Raw genomic sequence first — 25,972 nt, forward strand, 5'->3', positions numbered from 1 at the left:
CTGTACAGGGTAATTTGGTAAATTTAAAACCGATTTTGACATAGCATAATTTTACTGTGTGATTTTGAAAGAATAATATGTAGGCTAAAATGGAAACTAGATTTAATATAAAATAATTCTAGATTTTATGCTGAAAATATCTGTCTTCTGTTTTATAATTAGCTGTCTTGCGATGCAGTTTTGGATATGTGGTATAATCTTAAGAACATGAATGAATGAAAGAAAGTCGCATAGGTGTGCGTTATGTAAAAATATTTTAAATTACAAGTACCTAATCAGTGAAGAATAAAAATTGTTTTATTCTTCACTGATTACTTGTTTACTTCTTAAAAGGGAAACTTATAATGTCTATTTTTTATGGCAAGATAAGTCGTCGTGCCTGAGAACAAGTCGTTAACAGTTTCTCCGTAAGAAAAGCTGTACTTACGGCAAAACATTACCACAGACGGTAATCATTATGGAGAAAGAGTGAAACCATCGAGATAAACTGTTAGGGCTTAAAGTAGCTTAATAGTATTCTCATTCATATAGTTTTTTCTTGATTATAAAAACATATTGAGAAATGGTGAAGTTATTATTTAACTTGTTACTCTTGAAACCGTTATAGCTTATAGCAAATAAATGTTCCTCAATATATACTATTTATAAATATAAATATTGTAGTTTGATTAAAAATCTTGTAAAGTATTTTTTTTTAATTTTAATTTAATTGAATGCGGATGAAAGCCTTAAATGGTTTGACCTAAACGAAAAAATACATTCTTTTAAATAAAACTATGTAATAAAGAGGTAATATAATTTCAGAGATAACTTGTTTATATTTTACGGTTAGATTACTTGTAATTTTACGGTAATATTATTAGTGACCTAAGCTCTAGTGGCTTAAGGGGAGGGCGGAAGAGGCGGTTCCCTTACGGGCCCCGATCCTGGGGGCCTCCAAACACAGTTGCTAAAAAAAAGTGGTCAGAACCAATCTACGAAATGTGTATCTGTGATAAAAAAGGACACCGAATCACAAGCGAACTTTTTACACTGGGGGCCTCCCATAGATTACTAAAGATACTTCGCCGCCTTGAAATAGAATGAAGCCACAAACGACTTATTAGTAAGTTATTTTTTTGAATTCTTAACAAATAAAAACATTTTTAGAGAGAATGTACGAATAAATAACTAATACTGCGTAATTTACATAATAAATAAATAATTATTTCAAATATTTTAGGGACATTTTAGCACGGAGACGTGGCAAAACATTTTTACTATTTCAATTGTCAAAACTGGTTACATTTTCTTGTTAGGAGTGAGGAATCTTTACTAATTTATGTTTCAAATTTAAAACGTGCCCATAGGAAACCTAATTGATAACTCCGTCGTAAAACTTAGAAATTGTTACAACTGTAATTACCGAACGTGTAAAGCAATGTTAAAATCACAATTTTTACGACAAAAGTAAACGCTAGCACGATTGCGATAAAATAAATAATTTCTCTATGCTTTATTTTTTACAGCTGTTTTAGTCTTTAGTCTAAAAAATAAAAATGAAAATTATTATAAATGCATTTCCGGTCGTTCAGTTATCACGCACACGTATGGCAATGATAAATGTTATCATGTGCCAAAGTGCATCGTGTCCATCAAATTTAAATTTATTTTTAAATATTGCACGGAGTACTTATCGTTTTATAATTAACTTTTTAGTTGCGTAATAAAACGGATGTTTCGCACTAAAATTTTTTGTACTAATATAAAAAAATGATTTAAAAAGTTCGTGGTAATGTTTAGAAAGTAAATCGGTTGCAAATCACGCGGAAATGGCGGGCACTGTGTGAGAAAACTTTAAATTTAAATATAATGGTCCACAGATTATGTCACTTCCTGTGCGTTTTATGTAATCTGTACCTAATTGCCTTCAACGTACGTTTTGTACAATTAGGGACCAGTCAAAGATAAGTAGTCACGCAGTAATTTTTTCATTTTTTGTTTAACGAGCTTTTGCCCGCGGCTTCGCTTGCGTTACGAATTAATATTTTCATCCCCTATTTTATCCCCTTGGGGGTAGAATTGATCAAAATCCTTTCTTAGCGGATGCCTACGTCATAACATCTACCTGCATACCTAATTTCAGCCCGATCCGTCCAGTGGTTTGGGCTGTGCGTTGATAGATCACTATGTCAGTCTGTCACCTTTGAGTTATATATATTTAGATTGGTTTAGAATGTTAGGCAGAATATTTGTTTATTTTGAAAGTTATAATTAGCTAAACATGTAGTTAAACTATGGAAGCACAATTGCTGCTTGTCTGCTTTTGTTTCCGAAGTTATTGGTTTGAATACTTTTGACGACCTTTTGACTGACGACCCGCGTGGCGGAGCGGTTACCATACCGGTCTGACGCACAGAGGGTCCCGGGTTCGATCCCCGGCCAGACAGATATATAAATGATGAATTTAGATTTCTGGGTCTGGGTGTTTGTGTATTCGTCTATGTGTGTGTCCATGGCACCCACGACTCAGGAAATCCTAGTGTGGGGCTGTAAGTGCAGAAAGTGTGTTTTTTAGCCCTTCTATTAAAACAAGATTTTCCTAAACTAGCCAGAATTATCCACAGATTAGTTGCAAACTCGTGACGATTGCTTTTCAAGAGATAACAACCAATACCGACTGATCTTAACGGCCTTCCAAGGCACAGAAGCGCGTATAACACTAGCGGTCGCCCATCCAATTCCTGACCACGCGCAATCTTTTCATTTTTTAGATCCGTGTCGTGTGAGCTTAAATTCGTAATAGTTCCGTATGTCTTCAACTGCTAATTGACTGTTGTAAGACAGAATTAATATTTTAATGGGATAATTAATTAGCGTGCTAATTAATTTTAGCATTACACGTCTGTAGGCGCCATTGTTTACTTGTTTCCCACAGACAATACTAACTACGATATTATGTCATTTTGTTCCAATTACTTACATATTTACTTTTTACAGAATGTTTTAAATATATGTCTTTACGTCATTTACCTCCTGTCCTGGTTAAATCTTTATATATATATTTCTTATGTGCGTGTGTATGTCACTGAACTCCTCCTAAACGACTGGACTGACTTTGATGAAGTTTTTTGTGTGTTGAAGGGGACTTGAGAATGGTTTAGATTCACAATTTAGTCCGTGAGAAATAGTAGTTATAGAATCTGAAACTATGCATTTGATCAAGTGATGATCTTTAGCAAAGTTGTTGTCCAAGAACCCACGAAGGTTTGGGAGTTGGTAAGACCAATTTTCGACAGATAGCACCACTGTCATTCCAACGCAGGTACAAATTTTCCGTTTTATGTATGTGATACTATCTTTTAAAATGCGGGCGAAGCCGCGGGTACTACTAGTAGTAATAATAATACTTATACTGCACTTTAAGCATCAATATTGTGTGAAAATATTATCATGAAAATTTCAAGATGTTTTGTGTAAAAGATATGTGATTTTAATTTGCGGAGGCTTCTACAGATTATATTTTCTTTGCTCTTTATAAGAACAATTGTACAGGTCGCAAAAAACTAATCGCTCAGTGATAAACTTTCTTCCATCAACATTTACCATTCATGTCTATAGTTGCAGTTTCTAGATTTTATGTCGATGTTTATAGCAAAATAGTGGCATGACAAGCGTTGACAGGGGTGCAGGTGTTTCCTTTAGAAAATAAATGCACGTTTGGTTAGTGATTAGGCTATTATTTTATTGTTTAATATATCAAAAACGTTTAATACGAACACAAACTCTTTGAAATAAAAAAAACTCATTTTGGCAAAAAAAATGACACTTAACGGGCTCTAATACCGAGAAAGCTGTTGAACAAGAGGACCTCTAATAACTAATCATGCGCGGTATTGTATTTCTACTGTTGTCATTGTAACCCTATTTATCGAAGGTGTAATGAAAACATTAAACATGAGATGGCTACTAACTACTAACCCGTACCGTCCTTACAAATACACATTGGAAAGCGTGGAGTACAGGACCTCCCAAAATTTGGAGATAGACGTAAGCACATTTATTATAAAACAACCTTTTATGCATACATCAACTTTCTCGTATAAACTACCTTATTAATTCTAGACAAATAATATTTACGCTTAAGTGCCAATAAAAAGAAAGAGTGGTCGATGCGCACACAAGCGCTTATAATTACGTAATCAATATTTCTGTATATGATTTCAGATTAAAATTGTTTTAAAAATTGCAATAACGATAATTGTTAGACTGTACAGGGTAATTTGGTAAATTTGAAAGAATAATATGTAGGCTAAAATGAAAACTAGATTTAATATAAAATAATTCTGGGTTTTATCTTGAAAATATCTGTCTTCTGCTTTATAATTAGCTGTCTTGCGATGCAGTTTTTGGATATGTGGTATAATCTTAAGAAAATGAATGAATCAAAGAAAGTCGCAAAATATTTTAAATTACAAGTAATCATATTAAAAATAGTTTTCTTGTTCACCGATTACTTGTTTACTTCTTAAAAGGGAAATTTATAATGTCTATTTTTTATGGTAAGATAAGACGTCGTGCCTGAGAACAAGTCGTTAGCAGTTTCTCCGTAAGAAAAGCTGTACTTACGGCAAAACATTACCACAGACGGTAATCATTATGGAGAAAGAGTGAAACCATCGAGATAAACTGTTAGGGCTTAAAGTAGCTTAATAGTATTCTCATTCATATAGTTTTTTCTTGATTATAAAAACATTTAACTTGTTACTCTTGAAACCGTTATAGCTTATAGCAAATAAATGTTCCTCAATATGTACTATTTATAAATATAAATATTGTAGTTTGATTAAAAATCTTGTGAAGTATTTTTTTTTAATTTTAATTTAATTGAATGCGGATGAAAGCCTTAAATGGTTTGACCTAAACGAAAAAAGACATTCTTTTAAATAAAACTATGTAATAAAGAGGTAATATGTACATATAATTTCAGAGATAACTTGTTTTTACTTTACGGTTAGATTACTTGTAATTTTACGGTAACATTATTAGTGACCTAAGCACTAGTGGCTTAAGGGGAGGGCGGAAGAGGCGGTTCTCTCCGGGCCCCGATCCTGGGGGTCTCCAAACACAGTTGCTAAAAAAAAGTGGTCAGAACCAATCTATGAAATGTGTATCTGTGAAAAAAAAGGACACCGAATCACAAGCGAACTTTTTACACTGGGGGCCTCCCATAGATTACTAAAGATACTTCGCCGCCTTGAAATAGAATGAAGCCACAAACGACTTATTAGTAAGTTATTTTTTTGAATTCTTAACAAATAAAAACATTTTTAGAGAAAATTTACGAATAAATAACTAATACTGCGTAATTTACATAATAAATAAATAATTATTTCAAATATTTTAGGGACATTTTAGCACGGAGACGTGGCAAAACATTTTTACGCAACTATTTCAATTGTCAAAACTGGTTACATTTTCTTGTTAAAGGAGTGAGGAATCTTTACTAATTTATGTTTCAAATTTAATACGTGCCCATAGGAAACATAATTGATAACTCCGTCGTAAAACTTAGAAATTGTTACAACTGTAATTACCGAACGTGTAAAGCAATGTTAAAATCACAATTTTTACGACAAAAGTAAACGCTAGCATGATTGCGATAAAATAAATAATTTCTCTATGCTTTATTTTTTACAGCTGTTTTAGTCTTTAGTCTAAAAAATAAAAATGAAAATTATTATTAATGCATTTCCGGTCGTTCAGTTATCACGCACACGTATGGCAATGATAAATGTTATCATGTGCCAAAGTGCATCGTGTCCATCAAATTTAAATTTATTTTTAAATATTGGACGGAGTACTTTTATAATTAACGTTTTTAGTTGCGTAATAAAACGGATATTTCGCGCTGAAAACTTTTTTTTCCACTTATATAATAAAATGATTTAAAAAAATCGTGGTAATGTTTAGAAAGTTAATCGGTTGCAAATCACGCGGAAATGGCGGGCACTGTGTGAGAAAATTTTAAATTTAAATATAATGGTCCACAGATTATCTCACTTCCTGTGCGTTTTATGTAATCTGTACCTAATTAACTTCAACGTACGTTTTGTACAATTTGGGAACAGTCAAAGATAAGTAGTCACGCAGTATTTTTTTCATTTTTTGTTTAACGAGCTTTTGCCCGCGGCTTCGCTCGCGTTCAAAATGCATGCCAAATTTCAGCACGATCCGTCCAGTGGTTTGGGCTGTGCGTTGATAGATCACTACGTCAGTCTGTCACCTTTGAGTTATATATATTTAGATTGGTTTAGAATGTTAGGCAGAATATTTGTTTATTTTGAAAGTTATAATTAGCTAAACTTGTAGTTAAACTAGGGAAGCACAATTGCTGCTTGTCTGCTTTTGTTTCTGAACTTATTGGTTTGAATACTTTTGACGACCTTTTGACTGACGACCCGCGTGGCGGAGCGGTTACCATACGGGTCTGACGCGCAAAGGGTCCCGGGTTCGATCCCCGGCAGACAGATATCTAAATTATGAATTTAGATTTCTGTTTCTGGGTCTGGGTGTTTGTGTATTCGTCTATGTGTGGCCACGACACAGGAAATCACAGGACACACTAGTGTGGGGCTGTGAGTGTAGAAAGTGTGTTTTTTAGCCCTTTTATTAAAACTAGATTTTCCTAAATTAGCCTGAATTATAGGTACTATTATTCATAAGGTACAGGTTAGTGGCAAACTCGTGTCGAGTGCTATTCAAGGGATAACATCCAATACCGACTGATCTTAACGACTTTCCAAGGCACAGAAGCACTAGCGCTCACCCATCCAATTTCTGACTACGCGCAGTCTTTTAATTTTTTAGATCCGTGTCGTGTGTGCTTATAAATTCGTAATAGTTCCTTATGTCTTTTCAACTGCTAATTGACTGTTGTAAGACAGAATTAATATTTTAATGGGATAATTAATTAGCGTGCTAATTAATTTTAGCATTACACGTCTGTAGGCGCCATTGTTTGCTTGTTTCCCACAGACATTACTAACTACGATATTATGTCATTTTGTTCCAATTACTTACATATCTGGAGGCACGGCAGTGCCTCCGCCAAGTCGAGCCTTTACTTTTTATAGAATGTTTTAAATATATGTCTTTACGTCATTTACCTCCTGTCCTGGTTAAATCTTTATATATATATTTCTTAATGCGTGTGTATGTCACTGAACTCCTCCTAAACGACTGGACTGACTTTGATGAAGTTTTTTGTGTGTGTTGAAGGGGACTTGAGAATGGTTTAGATTCACAATTTAGTCCGTGAGAAAAGGTTTTTTTTAATTCGTAAGTAGTTATATAATCGGAAACTATGCATTTGATCAAGTGATGATCTTTAGCAAAGTTGTTGTCCAAGAACCCACGAAGGTTTGGGAGTTGGTAAGACCAATTTTCGACAGATAGCACCACTGTCATTCCAATGCAGGTACAAATTTACCGTTTTATGTATGTCATATGATCTCTTTAAAATGCGGGCGAAGCCGCGGGTACCACTAGTAGTAATAATAATACTTATACTGCACTCTAAGCATCAATATTGTGTGAAAATATTATCATGAAAATTTCAAGATATTCTGTGTAAACGAAACGTGGTTTTAATTTGCGGAGGCTTCCACAGATTATATTTTCTTTGCTCTTTATAAGAACAATTGTACAGGTCGCAAAAAACTAATCGCTCAGTGATAAACTTTCTTCCATCAACATTTACCATTCATGTCTATAGTTGCAGTTTCTAGATTTTATGTCGATGTTTATAGCAAAATAGTGGCATGACAAGCGTTGACAGGGGTGCAGGTGTTTCCTTTAGAAAATAAATGCACGTTTGGTTAGTGATTAGGCTATTATTTTATTGTTTAATATATCAAAAACGTTTAATACGAACACAAACTCTTTGAAATAAAAAAAACTCATTTTGGCAAAAAAATGACACTTAACGGGCTCTAATACCGAGAAAGCTGTTGAACAAGAGGACCTCTAATAACTAATCATGCGCGGTATTGTATTTCTACTGTTGTCATTGTAACCCTATTTATCGAAGGTGTAATGAAAACATTAAACATGAGATGGCTACTAACTACTAACCCGTACCGTCCTTACAAATACACATTGGAAAGCGTGGAGTACAGGACCTCCCAAAATTTGGAGATAGACGTAAGCACCAAACACTAAATAGAACATAAAACACAAAAATAAACTCATATATTCCCAATATATCCCCTTAAATACAACAATGCAGTTTCTTATACGACGAAAAGATTAAAACAATAATAAAAGATTAAAGATTATCTATCAGATTACATTATACGTTTACGAGTGACAGTATCTGATTCTCAATCCTTTGTGCTGTTGTCACTTTTTGCACCTTATTGTATATTATTGTGACCCAACTAGCTAACCTAAAGTAGGTATCAAAATGCTGAAAAGAGCTACAGTATCTTCTTGTCTATCGTAAGACGGGTACCGGTTGCGGACGGCAAGAATGGGAGTACGAACCGTCCAGCCAGCGACTCCAGGAAGGACCTATGTGAGGCCGCGTACTGTCTTAATACCCTAAGGTGTGGGATGACCGTAACGCTCTCCTGGGCGGATCGCGACAGATTCGTCCCTTTGGATATCACGGAGGGCATGGTTATGGGACGGCAAAATCATGTTTGTCGTATTTAATAACGAATATTGTGTATAGCGCTTTAAAACTATATTTGCGCTCCCGGATGACACGTTATGCCAGCGGCAAAATTTTAAACTTTTTTTTAATTCGACAAACTGCTGAGAAATTTGCATCTGAGATATAATTTTAGTCTTAGCGGATTTTTTTTCGATCTTTCTTATGTAACAGCGACTTATTCTACTTGTACCCAGAAGAGCAGCAGTAGAACTGAGTATGAACGAGTATGAACTGAGATGAAGTAGGCGCCACTAAATACAAAATATCAGATGGACTGCATGCTCGTTTGCTATTTGACTACATTTAACACAAAAACGTAAATCACCGTCCAGTCACGGTATGCTTTAATCAATTGCCTACATTTCTTTCCTCGACCATTGCTCCAAGTTTAGAATAGTTCATAAAATTTTAATGATAAGGTTGATAACTGCGTGACATTACTGGACAAGGAAGTTTCAGAATGGAGTAGGCGTGATTAGAATGTCAGTGACTTTATATAACAAAAGTACATAGGCAAGTTCCACCCGCGTTCTCCCCCGGTTCTAATGCATTAAGAGCTGATTAGCTAGCATGCCTAATATTGCTACTAAGGAACTCATAAGCAAAAACAATATCCAAAGGTTATCGACGTTAAACTCGATTAGGACTTTTTTAACATCGAATTCATTAGTACATATAGTATCATGAATGGATACGGCTACTGCGACTATATAAAACCTTTCCGATATGACGATGTGACGCATATCACGTCAAATACAAGAACAAAAGCAAAATTCTGATATTCCTGCTTGATCCACTTGTGTCCCATTAAGAACATCATCTTAAAGGAGGATGATGGGGCCGATTGGGACGATGTTGTTTCAAATATTACGTATGAACTAAAGTTATCATTTTCACAAAATATTCTTGAAGTCATACATTCATTGCTCTCCCTAATGGCAAATCAAAGTTAGAAGATGTAAAATCAAAAGTGATGATGAGATGATAAAAGATTATTATATGCTGAACTAAAACTGAATTATTCCACGTGATCGCTCGTGGTCGGTGCCCACCTTTATTATTTATTGTCAATGTCAAAACGCTATAAAACGTCAAAAGCGGGTTTACTTTCCCGCCATATTTTATTTACTCCCACATAGTGGTCATTTACTAAACTAGTTGGGCAGAATAACGGGTAGGCACATCGTAAACAATACCTATTTAGGAAAACTAATCTATGCCGAAAGATAATGGGTTCGATTTTTAATGATATAGGCTCGAGGTCATAGTTATTAGTTTTTATTACCTTCTATTTTTTTTTAAATTGAAATATATAGCCAAGAAATCACTTAAAATGTCCAAAACACAAGTATTAAAAAACTATAAAATATTTTTAAAATTGTAGTCCATTAAAGGAAGAATTGTCGCAAATTTAAAAATATAAATTGAGTGAGATATTTCCTTAATATTTAAATGAATTGTATTTACGATTCGGAGGAGTACGCAGTACGAAACGTCATAATGTAAACAAAATCAAGTCATACAAAGACTTTAGAACGAAGAGGATTTATCACAGAACATTAACACTGTTATACTTACAGATAATAAATGCGCCTCACGATTCAACGGCCGGAAGTGACCTTACATCGTGCATTGTTGCCATATACGTACACAGCACTATAGAAATATAAACTTTATGTATCCGTAATAGGAATTATTTTACTTAAAATAAATATGGCTAAGGGATGCGGAATTCGATTTCATCATGAAATTAGTTTTAGTGCAATTTTCCCTCCGTTTCACACCTGAATTGATTTTGTCGGCATAACATTTTAAATTATTTATTGTACGTGCTAATTATTAACCATATTAAACAGAAAACAGAAATTCATTTCCCTCTAATAAATCAGTAAATTGAAGAGACTATAAATTTCGAGCTTCGCATGTAATGCGTATCTAACTTACAATTTATAAGTATTTACCTACTCTAAAACACAAAAACCTTTGTTACGTGTGTTATTATGGAATAATATTTTTTACTTTTATAGAGGTGAAAACTAATCCAAATTTGCTAAGTATCAGTAGATATCAAACATGTACTCTCTGGAAAATTCCTTAAGAATTATTTGCGCATTAACTCTATAAGAAAAAATCTTCTTATAGAGTTAATGGCTTGACGGATTTTAACAGTGAGGAGTTCATTCTTCTTAATTAAGGGAGTGACATAGATTACATTACTCTCCTTTTCACTTTATTTCTGTTAAACAATAGAGCTTTAAGTTTTTAAAATTAATCATTACAAGTACACTCTTAAAATTTGATCAATCATAAAATTTTAAGAACGAAACTGCGATAACTTTCCAACGTTTAAAATAAGTTTAAACAGTACGATAAGATTACAGTCACGATTCGTCTTTCGCACATTTAAATATAGCAGTTGCTAAATCTCTCTGTGGTTAAAATGGAGATGAACGTGAGCAAGCCATTACTGGGTCTATACAAAAACGATACGCTTTGAATATTGTAACGCATGAATACAGTCATATTATTTTGTACATAGTCTATTTGTCTCGTCATCCAAATATACAGGGTGAATTTTTAAAACGGGCCTTCAGGGCCAAATCCAAAACTATAAGGATTAGCGAAAAATGCTGAAAGGAGTTACGAGGCCGATTTTGATAAAAACTAAAACTGCATCATTAGTTTTTTAAAATATCTTTTTCCCAAGCCGGGAATCGAACGAGTTCATTTAAAAAAAAAACACCCTCTATATTATTCCACCATCTGATAGTGTCGCTTATAAGGATCAAATTCTGGGAAGTAATGTTATGTGACAAATTAAAGGAAAAGGAAAATTTTGCAGAAAATACATATTTTTCCATACATTGCCATACTAATCTTTAAGGATTATACATAACAAATGATTTATGTGTAATTCTTTAAAACATACGTAAGTCATACCATTGAAGAATTTGTTGGTTAATTAACTAATTATTCGATGTGATAACCGTGACATACGGCTTAGTATGAGTAAGCAATAGTTTGGCAAGTAAATTACCGCCGTTTTTAGGATTTATTTTTTAATAAAAATAGATAAGTGATTAAATAGTAAATTGTTATTGTTTGTTGTTTATAACTACGTTTCAACAGTAAATATAATTTTCTATATCTCTTTGTTTAGTTATCACTCGGATTTGACTCGAAAAAGACATTCTCGCAAATTGTCAATTTTACATCTGTATTAAACGAAACTCGGCCCATAGCAAGTTAAATCTATTATAATGGTCTTAAAAGTAACCTTAACTAAGTCGGACATAAAAATATAAATTCTTGAAGAACAAAACGTCCAATTCGAATGATTTGAAACATTGAGCCAAAAAATTGTTAATACGCGAAATGTTTAAATTGATGAATGGCGGGAACTTAACTGCCAAATTAATATAAAAAAATATGTATTTTCTTAAAATTGAGGCTTTTCCTTTAGTTTGTCATTTATCATTACTTCCCAGATTTTGATCCTTATAAGCAACACTATCAGATAGTGGAATAATATAGAGGGTGTATTTTTTTTCAAAATTAACTCGTTCGATTCCCGGCTAGGGAAAAAGTTATTTTAAAAAAGTAATGATGCAGTTTTATTTTTTATCAAAATCGGCCTCGTAACTCCTCTCAGCATTTTTCGCTAATCCTTATAGTTTCGGATTTGGCCCTGAAGGCCCGTTTTAAAAATTCACCCTGTATATAACTCAAAGGTGACTGACTGACATAGTAATCTATCAACGCACAGCCCAAACCACTGAAATGTGGCATGCAGGTAGATGTTATGACGTAGACATCCGCTAAGGAAGGATTTTGATCAATTCTACCCCCAAGGAGATAAAACAGGAGATGAAAATATTACTTCGTAATGCGAGCGAAGCCGCGGGCAAAAGCTCGTTATTTATAACACTGAAGTACCAAACGAGCATGCAGTTCACCTGATGGTAAATAGTCACTGTAGTCCGTGGACATCTTTGACCAAAACACTTATACGCACACATGCGTTGACACTTGCCCCTTTTTTTTTTTTTTTTTTGTTTACGAGGGGGAAACCTTCAAAAGGTACCCGGTGCCGTGGGAGCGACACAGGGTTATGTGGGATTTTTACCGCACTAAAACCCCCCCGGTGGCCTTCCTCTACGTTGCCAAGAGGACTCCGGGATCTCCTACGGAACGCAACCGGAGTCCTCTGAACGCGTCGCCCCTTCGGGCTCCACCCAGGTAAGCTCCAGGACTCGCCACACCGTCTGGTGTCTACGACGGTATGCGACCACACACACCGCCGTCCTTCCCGGAGTTGCTTACCGGGCGGCTCGACCTCCCAATCTTGCCACCCGCAACCCCGGAAGCCCCCTTTTAGTCGCCTCTTACGACAGGCAGGGGATACCGTAGCCCTATTCTAGTCCCGGGACTACAGGGACACCGCGCCGGGAGGCGCTATCTGCGCCTTCGGCGCCTCCTTCTCCGCGCGGGATCGGCGCGCTCCCTGGCCCGTTCGGCGTCCTCCTTGGTGAGCATAACGCGCTCGCAGAATGCAACCACGCTATCCCACGCCTCGCCAGAACGGACCATTGCCGCGACGACAGCCTCCGGGGTGACACTTGCCCCTACTGACAAAAAAGCTGGTATCCTTACCCTTCCACTAAAACGTACGAACTACTTCACTGCTGTGGAATAATATCCTATAAAGAACAATCAAGTATTACCACCTTGTATGTTTATTTTATCCTTTCCCGTAGAATATATGTCATTCCCCAAAACTATGTGTCCAAATAATACCGTAATATGCGTACCATATCTTCAAAGTTGTCGTAATAATAAAATTGTTTCGTAACTCTATGTCTTACCTATACTTATAGCTCCACAAACACAGACAAGTATGTTAGAAGATGACCTAGATCAACCAAATCTAAACCCAGCTAAGTCTACTTGACCAGAAAGCAAACTGTGAACCACACTACATACTTATTAATGGCTCCACCGATTACAGTATTAGAAAAAGTGCCTTACGTAACATATTTGCAACTACAAACAAATACTTAATGCACGAAAACAAAGCAGAGAGGCAATGTGGAAGTGAATAGTTCACGCTCAATGGATTGTGAATTTGATACTGTGTACACGAACCACGCATGTATCCTGATGGATTGAGAACGTAACGACAACGTATTGTTGACATCTAAATTATAGGTATTTTATAATATGAGATTTATATGATGATATGATTTATATGATGATATGATATTTTATAATTTTTCAAAAAATAATTAAAATTATCCTGTCCAGGATTTTTTTAGCAAACCCATTTTTAATGTATTACCCAATGTACTAATTTCATTATAAAATGAGTTTCATTCTATTATCAGCTCGGTCCAGTTCGATTTAGCTTCGGATCTTAGACCATTACTTTTTGATTGGCTACATTATAATAGTGTCATTGAAAGAATCATTATAACGTAACATACTAGAGGAATGTGTCATTAAAACAGTTTTTGTTTAATCTAGCCTATCTTAGACCTTGATCGTGGTTGATACAATATTTGTCCACAGTTATTTTAGTAGGAAAAAGCAATGATTGCCTAGCGGTTGGACCGCGGCCTCTCGACGAGTCCGAGGTTTAAATCCCCAACACGCACCTCTGTTTTTCAAAATTATTAAAACATCGTGAGAAAACCTGAAAAATATTTTTAAAAGTGTGTGAAGTCTACCAATTTGCTCTTGTTCAGCGCGGTGGATGGTTTTATCCTTCTCATTCTGAACGGAGACCCGTGCCTAGCAGGGCCAGTGTTGGGTTAATGATGATGATGATGATGATAATTTTATTAAGATCTTTCCATATTACTCGTTAATATATTGTAGCGACTTCCCGCTACTCGTCAAGAGATGGCGCTGCTGAATCACGCTATCGAAGTTTTCTAAGAATCGTGCATATATACAAGCTCCGAACTGAGACTGTCGGAGCACGGCCGCTCCCCGGGCATGATCACCTAGCCCGGCGGGAGATCTCCCTTTGCCAAAATACTTATACAGAAATAATAATAGTTAAAATATCTTTTAATAGAATTGTAGCTTAACATAGCCTTCTAACTTATGCCCAGACGTTGCGGTTAGCACTTAACTATAAATATTTAATGTCGAATCAAATAACATTGGTCATAGTTCATTGGTTCTCGATAACCGCACTGACTAATATCGGTGACTAAGGCCGAACAATAATGTTACCAAAAGTGCAATGAATTTTAATGATGTCTTTCTTTTTTAAAGTTACACTTATGGAGTGTTATAAGAGATTGGTATAGGTACGAGGGAGCTTGATATACGCCAAATTAAAAAATATATATTATATAACACTTCGTAGGATTTTTTGTAAGCTTTTAGAAATTAAGAAAATCTGTTTATAATTAAGGTGGCAGAACCTTTTGTGGATAGACTCAGGCGACAATAGACAATGATAAGTTAGGCTTTAAAGGATGTGGTAAGGGAGACTTCTAATCTTATCCGGGGTTAATTACAGATGTCCATGAGCGACTAGCCAGTTACTATCACGTGAACTACATTCTCCTATGCGACTTCAATATTATAAGAAAATACATATTGATTATTTCGATACAAAAACTTATCACGTATTTTAAACCTATAACTTCTATCGTGCGTCTACTTCCGTATAAACCTACACACAGGTGGACTTAAGATATTTATATTTTTAGGGTTCCGTACCCAAAGGGTAAAAACGGAACCCTATTACTAAGACTTCGCTGTCTGTCCGTCTGTTCGTCTGTCACAGGGCTATATCTCCGGAACCGTAATAGATAGAAACATGAAATCTTGACAAAGGATGCGTAACGGTGGCCGCTATAACAACAAATACTAAAGATAAAATAAAGTTGAATATTAAAGGGGGTCTCCATACAACAAACCGGATTTTTTAAGCATTTTACGATCTAGCTGTTAAACCGTATTAGGAAGACGGATGATATTTTTACAATCCGTTTACTACTATAACTGGTATTATAATAAATACAAATAAGAACCATAAAACATATTTTAATATAATTATTTTAATTTTATTATACGTTGTTTACGTATCATTCATCATACCCCAACGCCATCTAATATTGTGTCATATATTGTTGAAATCATGTCATTTGTCATAATATTGTTGAAAATAATAAAATGAATAAAAATAAGTAAAAATAATGAACATTTGGTGGTAAGGAAGCCTCCATGTGCGAGTTCGACTCGTACTTGACGAATTATTATGACTTAAAGTAAGAATTTACTTTATAATACACTTATTAACAAAGCGTTTCTTGAAGTTTAAAGTTTTCTAATTTCCATTTTGGTAAGTCTCATTGCATATTATTTTTGAAGAGTATAACACATAAGTCAAATAAATAATTTCATAAAACATTTATTAAAAAATAAATATGGAGTTTCTTTTGCAGTTTATGGAGTTTCTTTTGCAGCATCTTTTTCATAATGAAACACCTTGTGAAGTGGTGGTCGTTGTTTTGACATTCAAAAAGTGTTCTCTAAAGAACTTATTTTGGATAAAAAATGATTTGATTTGATTTGACATGAGATTTCAATTTAGTGATACGAAATAGAAACGCATAATGAGTTGCTCTATTTTTATATTTTTAATTAATTAAACCGTGTTAATTGTCTGTAAATGACTCGAAGATAAAAATTAGATTAAAATGTAGTGCTCTAAAACAGTTTTAACATTAGTATGACATAGTAACACCGGTTATATGTATACCGTTGGTCATGTTTATGTATGAAGTGTATGATTTCACGCCCTGCAGAATTAGACCAATTACACACGAGTCGATTTAATTTTGATAAGTTGCAAAATTTATAAAAGTTGGCATCGCAATGCGTTAATTAAAATTTGATCAAGTTTTTTTTTTTTTTAATTAATGAAAATGATTCGGTTCTTTGACCAAACTGTAAGCCATTTTTATACATTTTTCTGGGTGGTCATAAATTTTTTTGCACATCTGTTAAAAACAACCGACTCATATCTACTAATAATCTCAAGCTATTTATTCCGGCCCAATTAATTTCACTAATAGCCATTAGTAAAAACAATTTAAACTAATTTTGCCGGTCATTCTTCGAAATTTAACCTAATGTGAGCTGAGAGTGCATAATACAACTCTTTTATTTCGAAATTTTGGTACACAAAAAATACTTAAGATTAAATATCACTAAAGCGCGTTTCTTAATGTTTGTTTAGAGTAGCGATGTGTGTAACCGGCCTAAGGTGCAAGTTAACCGTATTACAAGTTCACTAGCTCTACTTGAACATTTCCGCTAATTGCGATTTACATTACTTTCCGTACACAAATCAATAACAAGCAATTCCGGCTGTTCTTGTTAGATAATAAATAGTCTACTCCGTCTTTCATTTTACAAGGTAAGGGTTACCAAAGCATCTTATTAACAACTATAAACAAGAAGAACAAATTTGCATTTTGTTCAAACTTTTGGTATAGGTATCGCCAAACTGTTAGTCCGCTCTGAAGTTGTTGCGAGCAGGTGTAGTCATACAATTTGCTATGGTGACGCGATTCATTTCTATATTTAGAGCAGACTAGCAGCTTTACGCGGACTGTACTTAGGTATTACCTACTTAATGGAACTTACTGGAACTATAATGGAAGTATGCTAGATTTACTAACTTTATAATAGTATCATCATTTTTTTCGTCGTGAAATTGCAAAGTTAAAAAATAAAAAAAAAAAAAATGAGAAAATTGAATGAAAAAAGATCATCAATGAAAAATAGGAAATGACTGATGATATTGTTTGAAGGTGATATCTTTTTATTTATGTACTTGCGCCTACAGCGTCTATAAAGACGCCCCTTGAGACCTACGACCATAACCCCATAATTTTTTTTTTTTTTTTTTTTTTTTTTTTTGTTTACGAGGGGGAAACCTTCAAAAGGTACCCGGCGCCGTGGGAGGGACGCAGGGTTATGTGGGATTTTTACCGCACTAAAACCCCCCCGGTGGCCGTCCTCGGCGCTGCGTTGAGGGCTCCGGGATCTCCAAAGGAACGCAACCGGAGTCCTCTTAGCGCGTTGCCCCGTCGGGCTCTGCCCAGGTGAGCTTGACGCTCGCCACACCGTCTGGTGCGTACGACGGTATGCGACCACACATACCGCCGCCCTTCCCGGGGTCGCTTACCGGGCGGTTCGAGCTACCCACTCTTGCCGCCCGCAACCCCGGAAGCCCCCTTTTAGTCGCCTCTTACGACAGGCAGGGGATACCGTAGCCCTATTCTGGTCCCGAAACTACAGGGACACAGCGCCTGGGGCCTTTACGTACGCCCGCGGCGACTCCTCCTCCGAGCGGGTTCAGCGCGCTCCCTTGCTCGTTCGGCGTCTTCCTTCGCGGACATGACTGCATCGCAGAAGGTGATCATGCCGTCCCAGGCTTCGCTACGCTGAACCATCGCCCCGACGATGGCCGACGGAGAGAGATCCGGTCCCACTTTTTCGACGAGGATCCGCCGCTGCGACTCCCACGCTGGGCAGTACTGCAGCGTGTGCTGTGCGGAATCCTCGTCGTGCCCGCAATGATAGCACTGGGCCGTCTCCTCCCTCTGTATCCTGTTCAGATACTCACCGAAACAGCCATGTCCGGTGAGTATCTGAGTAAGGCGGTAGGTCACTCTACCCCTGCTCTTCAGCCAGGCCCGAAAGTTCGGTAGGATAGCGTCAACCACCCTTTGGCGTATGCTCCTAGGCTCCTGAAGCCGTTCGCGCCAGCACCTCAGAGCGCGCCATCTGGCTCTCCTCCGAAGCGCTCCGATCGTCTCTTCGTCGAAGGGTTCCGTCCTCTGACGGAGGACGCGGATCTTATGGAAGACCCGTGCGTCCATATCCGCCAGAATGTCCAGGGGCGGACACCGCCCCAGGACTGTCGCCGCCTCATACGATATGGACGACCATAACCCCCTAGGGGACACCTACTCTGTGTTCCTGATATGCGAGTTTAGAGAGGCATGTTATTTTTTATTTTGATTTGGCATGAAGGCTTCTTTTGTTCCACTTATATGGAATTAGAAAACGATTCTTTGTGCACCATAGCTGTAAAAAATAGGTTATTTAATTGTTTTTAGCTCTATACATTTCGCAACGGACGAAACCTACACGGAATATTTAGTATTGTTATTGTTAGAAAAATATTATCCCCGTAAATTATCCTTTGAAAATGCGCGCAGAATACCCTTTCAGCCATTTTATTCTGACTCGTGATATTAACGTTAATAAAAGTTCTAAAAACATAAATATTACAAAATTTATCCTAAACATGTACTTTTAGAAAATAGTTCTAACATACACAATCACTTTCAGTGCCCAGCAGAAAGACATTCTACATGCGATTAAAATAAATCATTAAAAAATGGGCCGAATTGCTTCGAGAAAGGAATAGTACGGCCGTGCCGCTTTTTTTTGGCTCGACTTGGCGGAGGCACTGCCGTGCCTCCAGACTAGAATAACTAAGAATAACATAGTAGAAGAGTACCTAAAGTAGCTTCTCGCAGTACTGCAGTCAAGTAATTAAACCTTTTTGGCCACCAAATCGCTAAATCGCGAATTAAAACACCTCGTTTCAATTGCTAATTGCCATTAATTGATAATTTGATAACAACCACAACAAAAACAACAAACTTTACTCATTATAAATGGATTGTTATTACCCCGAAGTAATTGTCCGTAACCGCTATTGATAGCACAACAGTTGTTGGTCGTTGAGTAACGATTTTCATTAGTTTTAAACAATTTCCTGATTTGCGATCGTAATATGATTCTAGCGTAATACTGTCTTCCGCTTTCTTCTAGGTTTAATCGAGAATTAAGTACTGTTTACGTACATAAGATTGTGTTATGATTATAAAGAGTTTATATCACATGATCATCAACCCATTATTGTCCCACTGCTGGGCAAGGGTCTTCTCTCAGAATGAGAAAGATTAGGCCGTAGTCCACCGCGCCGGCCAAGTGCGTATTGGTAGGCTTCGCATACCTTTGTAAAGCGTTTTTTTTTAAATTTCTCAGGCGTGTAGTTTCCTCGCGATGTTTTTCTTTACCGTTTAAGCAAGTGATAATTAATTTCTAATACGCACATAACTTTGAAAAATCCGAAGTGTCAGCCTGGGATTAGAACCTCGGGGCTAGGACTCCTCAATCAAGTGGCCGAGCTTCTTAACCACTAGGCTATCACAAAGAGTTTATATCACAGGGCTTGGCAAACGATTTGCTAAGTTTGTGACAGGGTTAGAAACCTTCGAACTGTGCTTAGTAAAGAATTGTAATTTGAAGGGCAAGGTAGACACGAGCTGTGCCGCTCGAGAATTCCTGGAATCTAGACTAGATCTTTTTAAGAAGAGGCGAATGAGTGGAGTGGCATTTTTTTAATAAGTAGATTAGGTACTTCGATAAAAAAAACTGTCGTGCAGTGTGTCAAAACCAAAGAAAAATATTTTGGTAGAGTGACATCTTGTAAATAAAAAATACTGTTTGTGTCGATTTCGATGCTGCCGATTGCATCGCTAATTCAAGTGCCCTAGGCCGTTGCCCATTTAGAATATATTAACGACCCTTTGTCGTCGTGAATAAACTTCAGAGAATTCTCCATGAAGTTCTTAAACGCGTGTTAAATTTTTATCGTCGTGAGAGGAGTTTTAAGCCCAGCAAAGGGCTTAAAACTCATTATTCCTACTACTCATGATTCTTGGATAAGTGACCTTTAGTGGTCAATTTTGATAGCCGTCAGTTTCGCTCTATACATACGATTACACAAATTAGCAGATATAATGTCTTATTATCGCGTAATTGTATTGTTTTCGTTGGAATCCTTCAAGTAGTTGGAAACATCCGACAGCTGATTTGGCCTTTGACCGGTAAAGTGCGTGGGGAAGCATATCTCTGGTACCTTCTTGAAGGAGAAAACGAAAGATCCTGAATTTTTTTAAAGTCGAAATAGTAAACGAGCATACAGTGCAGGACGGTAAGTGGACCCTTTTGTAGTCAACTCTATTTCGAACAGCGGTTCAACCTGAACTCTATATTGCAGACTTCTCCTTGCTCTGATTACTTAGTAGGAAGCCTCATCATGTCATGTCATGTAAGTCACTGTTTACCAAAGAAATTACCAACTCTTAAGAGGTTTTAGACGCAAGCTCTTTTCACCTTCTTTTTGGAATATTTTCACGTCATAGTGTTCCGTAGATGTTATATAGGTACCCAATGATATTAAAACTATTATATCATTGTAGATTACTCAGTGCCTCAAAAAAGCAAACTGAATTTTGATTGACATGAAAAATGAGAGTAACAATCCGCTTTAGATATACCTACATAACACCGTTACAGATAAAACTTATTTTTACGTAAACTTAAAAAGCATGGAAGCCTCAAAGTTGGGTCATGGGGTGTTATAGTTCAGTAGTTAGAGCATCAGAGCATAACACAGGTTGCTGCGAGGTTGCCGGTTCGATTTTATTCTCTCACAAAAATGAGTAAACTTGAAATTAGCTCATTTATATTTTAATGATAGAAGACTATTATCAAAATATTCTAGTCGTTGAAAATTATTTTTATCCATATACTTACAACCAAAGATACTTATTAAGAGTTTTTTGATAAAACAGAGTTTAAAAAGTTTTTATTATCAGTTCCTATGTGTAAATTTGAAACTTAAAAAGTTTGTCTCAATTTACTAATTTTAAGTAAACTCTACGTTAACAAAATCAAGGACGATAGCGAAACTTTCACCAAATGTTAAACTCAATTTCGAACGAACGGTTAACGTATCATTAACTTTGAGCGTGTAATTAAGCAAAAACTAAACCTTAACAAATAACTTTGCGTTCATAAGCCTCACGACAAGTTCACAAAACAACTTTTTCTTTGGGAGCGACTGAACGCTGAAAGCAAATCGAAAAAGTGTGAAATACTCACATTCATATTTCGCTTTCCCACCGTCCTAGCGAGTTGTCATAAAAATCCGTCACAGGTGAGTTAAACACGAACTTTCTTTTAAAGAATTTTGAACTTGTCACTGTAAACACGGAACTGGTATGGAATAAAGGAGCGTGTATACGTGTTCCTTCGCTGGACGCCCGCCGTGCACTGCCGCTGGTAAAAAAAGAAACTTTCTCGACTTGTTCGATTCAACCTGTCGTTTTAAACTATTCAACCACTAACTCAGGCTCTTTGCAAGTCAATTTGGCTAAAAGCGGTCAATAAAATCGATGGATGTTAAAGCAATTAAGCAATTATAATTAATAAGTAGGCCAAATTTTGTTATTTGCTTTAATAGCGTACGTAGCTAATACGGTTATTAGAGGAATATTTATATTTTTGGTGTTATCTCATGTGATTCGTTCAACGATATTCCTTTCAACCAGATTGTGCCATATACCTACCCTAACGTGTGACATTGTATACTGCAAGTAAAAACGCGTAATGGGGTAAAAAGTACCCCGTCTAAGATGGATCGCCTCACGGGTCAGTCAGCAATGCTACAATTTTTTTTTATATTTAACCTAACGATAAGGCAGACGGGCTACCTGGTGGAAAGCAGTCACCGTCGCCTATGGACATTTGCAACACCAGAGGAGTCGCCAATGCATCGCCGGCTTTGAAGGAGAGCTCTTTTTACACCCCTCTTGAGAATAAAGACCATATTACAAAATTTGGTCAAGGTATAACGAAACAATAGTAGTAATGCTTTCGTAGACAAACTACACGAATATTTTTCTACAGACTCAATCGAGGTTGAAAGCTGATTTTACTTTCTTGCCAATCTTAATGTTAAGAGGTATAAGGTAGAGATATTTACATTCCCCGGAATGACCTGAAGACCTTGTTTTCAAATTCCATCTTTTTCGAAGAAAAGTCAATGGGAATGTGTTTGTCTTTTCAATGTAAACAAACATGTCTGAGAAATAATAAAACGCTTTGTAAAGATTGATTCCAACTATACTTAACACACATTCTTTAACTTTACAGGCACTCTTAATATTGAAGCTAAATCTAAAGCTAATGATTTTCCTAAGCTAAACATTTTTTGTAGTATAGGAGTAGCATGCAGTCAACCTGATGTTAAGTGGCTACTGCCCCCCATGGACATCTGTAATCAACCCCATATAGGATTAGATACTCGTATTTCTATCTGAGGTCGGCCACAGTTGCGCCGCTACCCCTGAGAACTAACGCTAACTAAGCTGAAACGCCTCGGAAACGTATGTACACCCTTCAAACCATACACAGCAGCGCTTTACTGCTGTTTTTATGCCGAAATAGGAGTGGCTGTGGTGCCGCCGGAATCATACCACAAAGGGTTCTACTACCTAATGAATTACTTGTTTTTTTCTATTCCTTAATTATTTTTATTCTAAGTATAACCAGGAAGTATTATAACAAATATCTGACTGCATGAAATGATAGCATATGTTACTCCCATATCTAGACCCTTATTAGACTAATCAGAGACTCCTCATAAAAGAGAACGTGCCAAAGAATAAAATATAATGCTCGAAAAACAGTCTCCTCTGCAATTAGGTAAAAAATAGCCTTGTAGCCTTGATCCTAATTCAAGCGGAAATATTATACACCTATATATATATTTATTATAAAATACTAATATCTTTCGGATGGCTGTCCTAAATGTATGTCCCTAATGAGTGGTTTTATTTATACATTAGATGACTCATTCTACGATGATTATGAGGTCTGCCGTTAAATCAAAATTTGAAGTATGCGTATTCTTTGAAATATATTACTCATCAAGTAAACGTTTAAAATAAACTTCCTGTAAGTTTAAGCTTACAAGCAGTGATTGATACTCAGCGTGTAAACCGGGCGGTCCGAGGTTCGAATCCCAAGCACTCGCGTCTAATTTTTCAGTCATGTACGTATGAGAAAATTATCACTTGCTATAACGATGAAGGAAACTCCGATAATAATCTACATGGGTGCTGACAAAAATGTTTGTGTAGTTTAAAAAAAAAATGTGTATTTTAAAAAAAAAAATAAGGACCAAGGGGTATTAATTTTTGTGTACGAAGACGTAAAGTTGTTTGATTTGTAACAGTCTGGGATTCGAACCAGGATTAAACCACTAAGATCTTGCGTTATTAAGACGTTTTCAGAATAACCTTTTAGTTTCTTCTAAAAAGTTTCAATGAATTTCAATTTCATTTTCATTACAAAATACCGCCACATGAAGCTGCATCATACAGGCCTATCTCCCTATTACCTTTTGTTATCGTCGTTAATAAGAAGCTTGGATATTAACGATATCACATTTTTATAACGTTACATTAAAGTAATAAGTGACGCATTTGATACTACAGTTTAAAAACAGATGCGGGTAGGTGAAGTGGGGACGACACCTTAAAGGCGCTCGAATTAACAGAGAGCGACATTCTGGTCGGAGACTTCAGCAAGAACAGTCGAATAACGGAGATACTTGTGTAGTTATAATACTTCTAATCACTAGTGTGAACTTACTTACGTATAGTTATTATATCGTTACTCTGTACCTTTTATGTGACTATAAGATTACACGCCTTCAAGACCTTCAAGATGACTATTATTTAATATCAGAAGTGCTCGTGAAGAATCCAGCTCGCAATCATGAACGGCGATTCGTAAGTACGAACATCCTTGACACAGGACTAAAAACCGTGAGTTAAAACATTATTTTGTCATATGTGAGTTCAATCTCGGTAATAAGTAAAAATGAAGGTAGATAAATGTCTTTGATGTAAGGGCAAAGTATTTGAATGGATAGATTGAGACTAGTATGTTGAAAACAAGATATAATTGATTAATATAATTATTGTTGCTATTATAATTGGAGGCTCAATTTAAAAATATATATATATAGTACAATTGTGCATACCGATAATTCTTAATACTGGAACGAATTATTAACTAATAATTAAATGATATGTTAATACCCTCTGAAAACAATACAAACTTTAATCTTCTCAAATTACTTGTTAACATTATAAACTGAAGAGTTTACTTCAAAATAAGTTCATTTTCTGTGAGTGTCTAAAAAAAAAAATTTTTGCAAAGCAGTTCTTGTGGTAACTCTGATCATTTGGCTATAGTCTGTGGTGTGAAAAGTAAATCCTAATTGGTCTAAAGGTACACCTACTTATGAAATATATATAAATACACCAACTTATGAAAATATTTTAAGGGTCTTTATTCTTAAATGTCAGGCTGTATAGATATAGAGAGGCATATATGGGAACCTAATGGTTGTTAATATAGGCTAATGTACGCCATAAATTGCATACAGATTAGACTTGTATTTATTTTTGATAACTTTTAATGTTGAATCAACTAGATTTACGTATATGCGTTTGTTATTATTGTATGGAAGGAACTATGCGGTAACAACAAGTGCAGTTACAGAGTACAGTATACCTACTTGATATAACTGACACGTTTATTAGGTTGCAAAATTTTGATTATTCATAATTGTACAGAAATATATAATATCTACGTGGTAAATATTTAACTGGCTGCAAATAAGTATCACGACCACCGTATTGAGTGGCTGATTGTACCCACGAGGGAAATGGTCAATGAGTTTAAGGTTTTATGTTTATATGGATATAAATTGGCTTTATTTAAAAATAAACTGGCATTCACATCTACATTGTTCACATTTTCATTTTATAGATCAATGAAAGTTTCCTTTTGATTTAATATACTTGATACGTATTTGTTATGAAAGAAGCAAGGAGTACGTCGCCAAATTTGAGCTTTCCATCAATTCTAGGCGATCTCGCGCAGTACTGTGTACTACTGTGTTTTGACACCCATAAAGTATAAATGCACATCAGTTAATGATCTATAAGAAAACTGAGAAACTTATACGCTGCGGTCTTTGGAATATAATATTTAAAAAAAAAAAGTCTCCCATTCTACTTCTGACTGACTCACTTATACAGAATATTAGATGTCTATTTTAAATTAATTATGCAACGCTTCGTTTTGTATTAATATTTCATTACATCTCTTAATTTGAAAACTTTAAATTTGAATTTGAAACATTACACGTTCTTTTTGTTTGAAAATTGGGCACTATCAAATACTGGTAAATGAAGTTTTGTACCTTAAACGTTGAGACGCTTAGACTATCGATATTATCAATTATGTGAGCCACTTACGAAATGATAAACGGGATCCACTTTGTATGGGATTCAGAATAAA

At 35.8% G+C, this 25,972-nt stretch overlaps 1 protein-coding gene across 1 annotated transcript in view; it reads right to left on the reverse strand.

Moving 5' to 3' along the window:
* LOC140746121 (uncharacterized) overlaps positions 1-21,880 on the reverse strand; it is a 33,262-nt gene extending 11,382 nt beyond the window's left edge. Inside the window, exon 1 of the mRNA XM_073078132.1 lies at positions 21,695-21,880. Coding sequence (XP_072934233.1) covers positions 21,695-21,700 — 6 coding nt within the window. The 5' untranslated portion in view covers positions 21,701-21,880. The remainder of the gene's footprint in view (positions 1-21,694) is intronic.
* Between the last annotated feature and the right edge of the window lie 4,092 nt (positions 21,881-25,972).

This window comes from Epargyreus clarus, unplaced genomic scaffold (genome assembly GCF_041222505.1).
Source record: "Epargyreus clarus isolate Ecla_fem2 unplaced genomic scaffold, WU_Ecla_fem_2.2 ptg000012l, whole genome shotgun sequence".
NCBI classification, from domain to species: domain Eukaryota; kingdom Metazoa; phylum Arthropoda; class Insecta; order Lepidoptera; family Hesperiidae; genus Epargyreus; species Epargyreus clarus.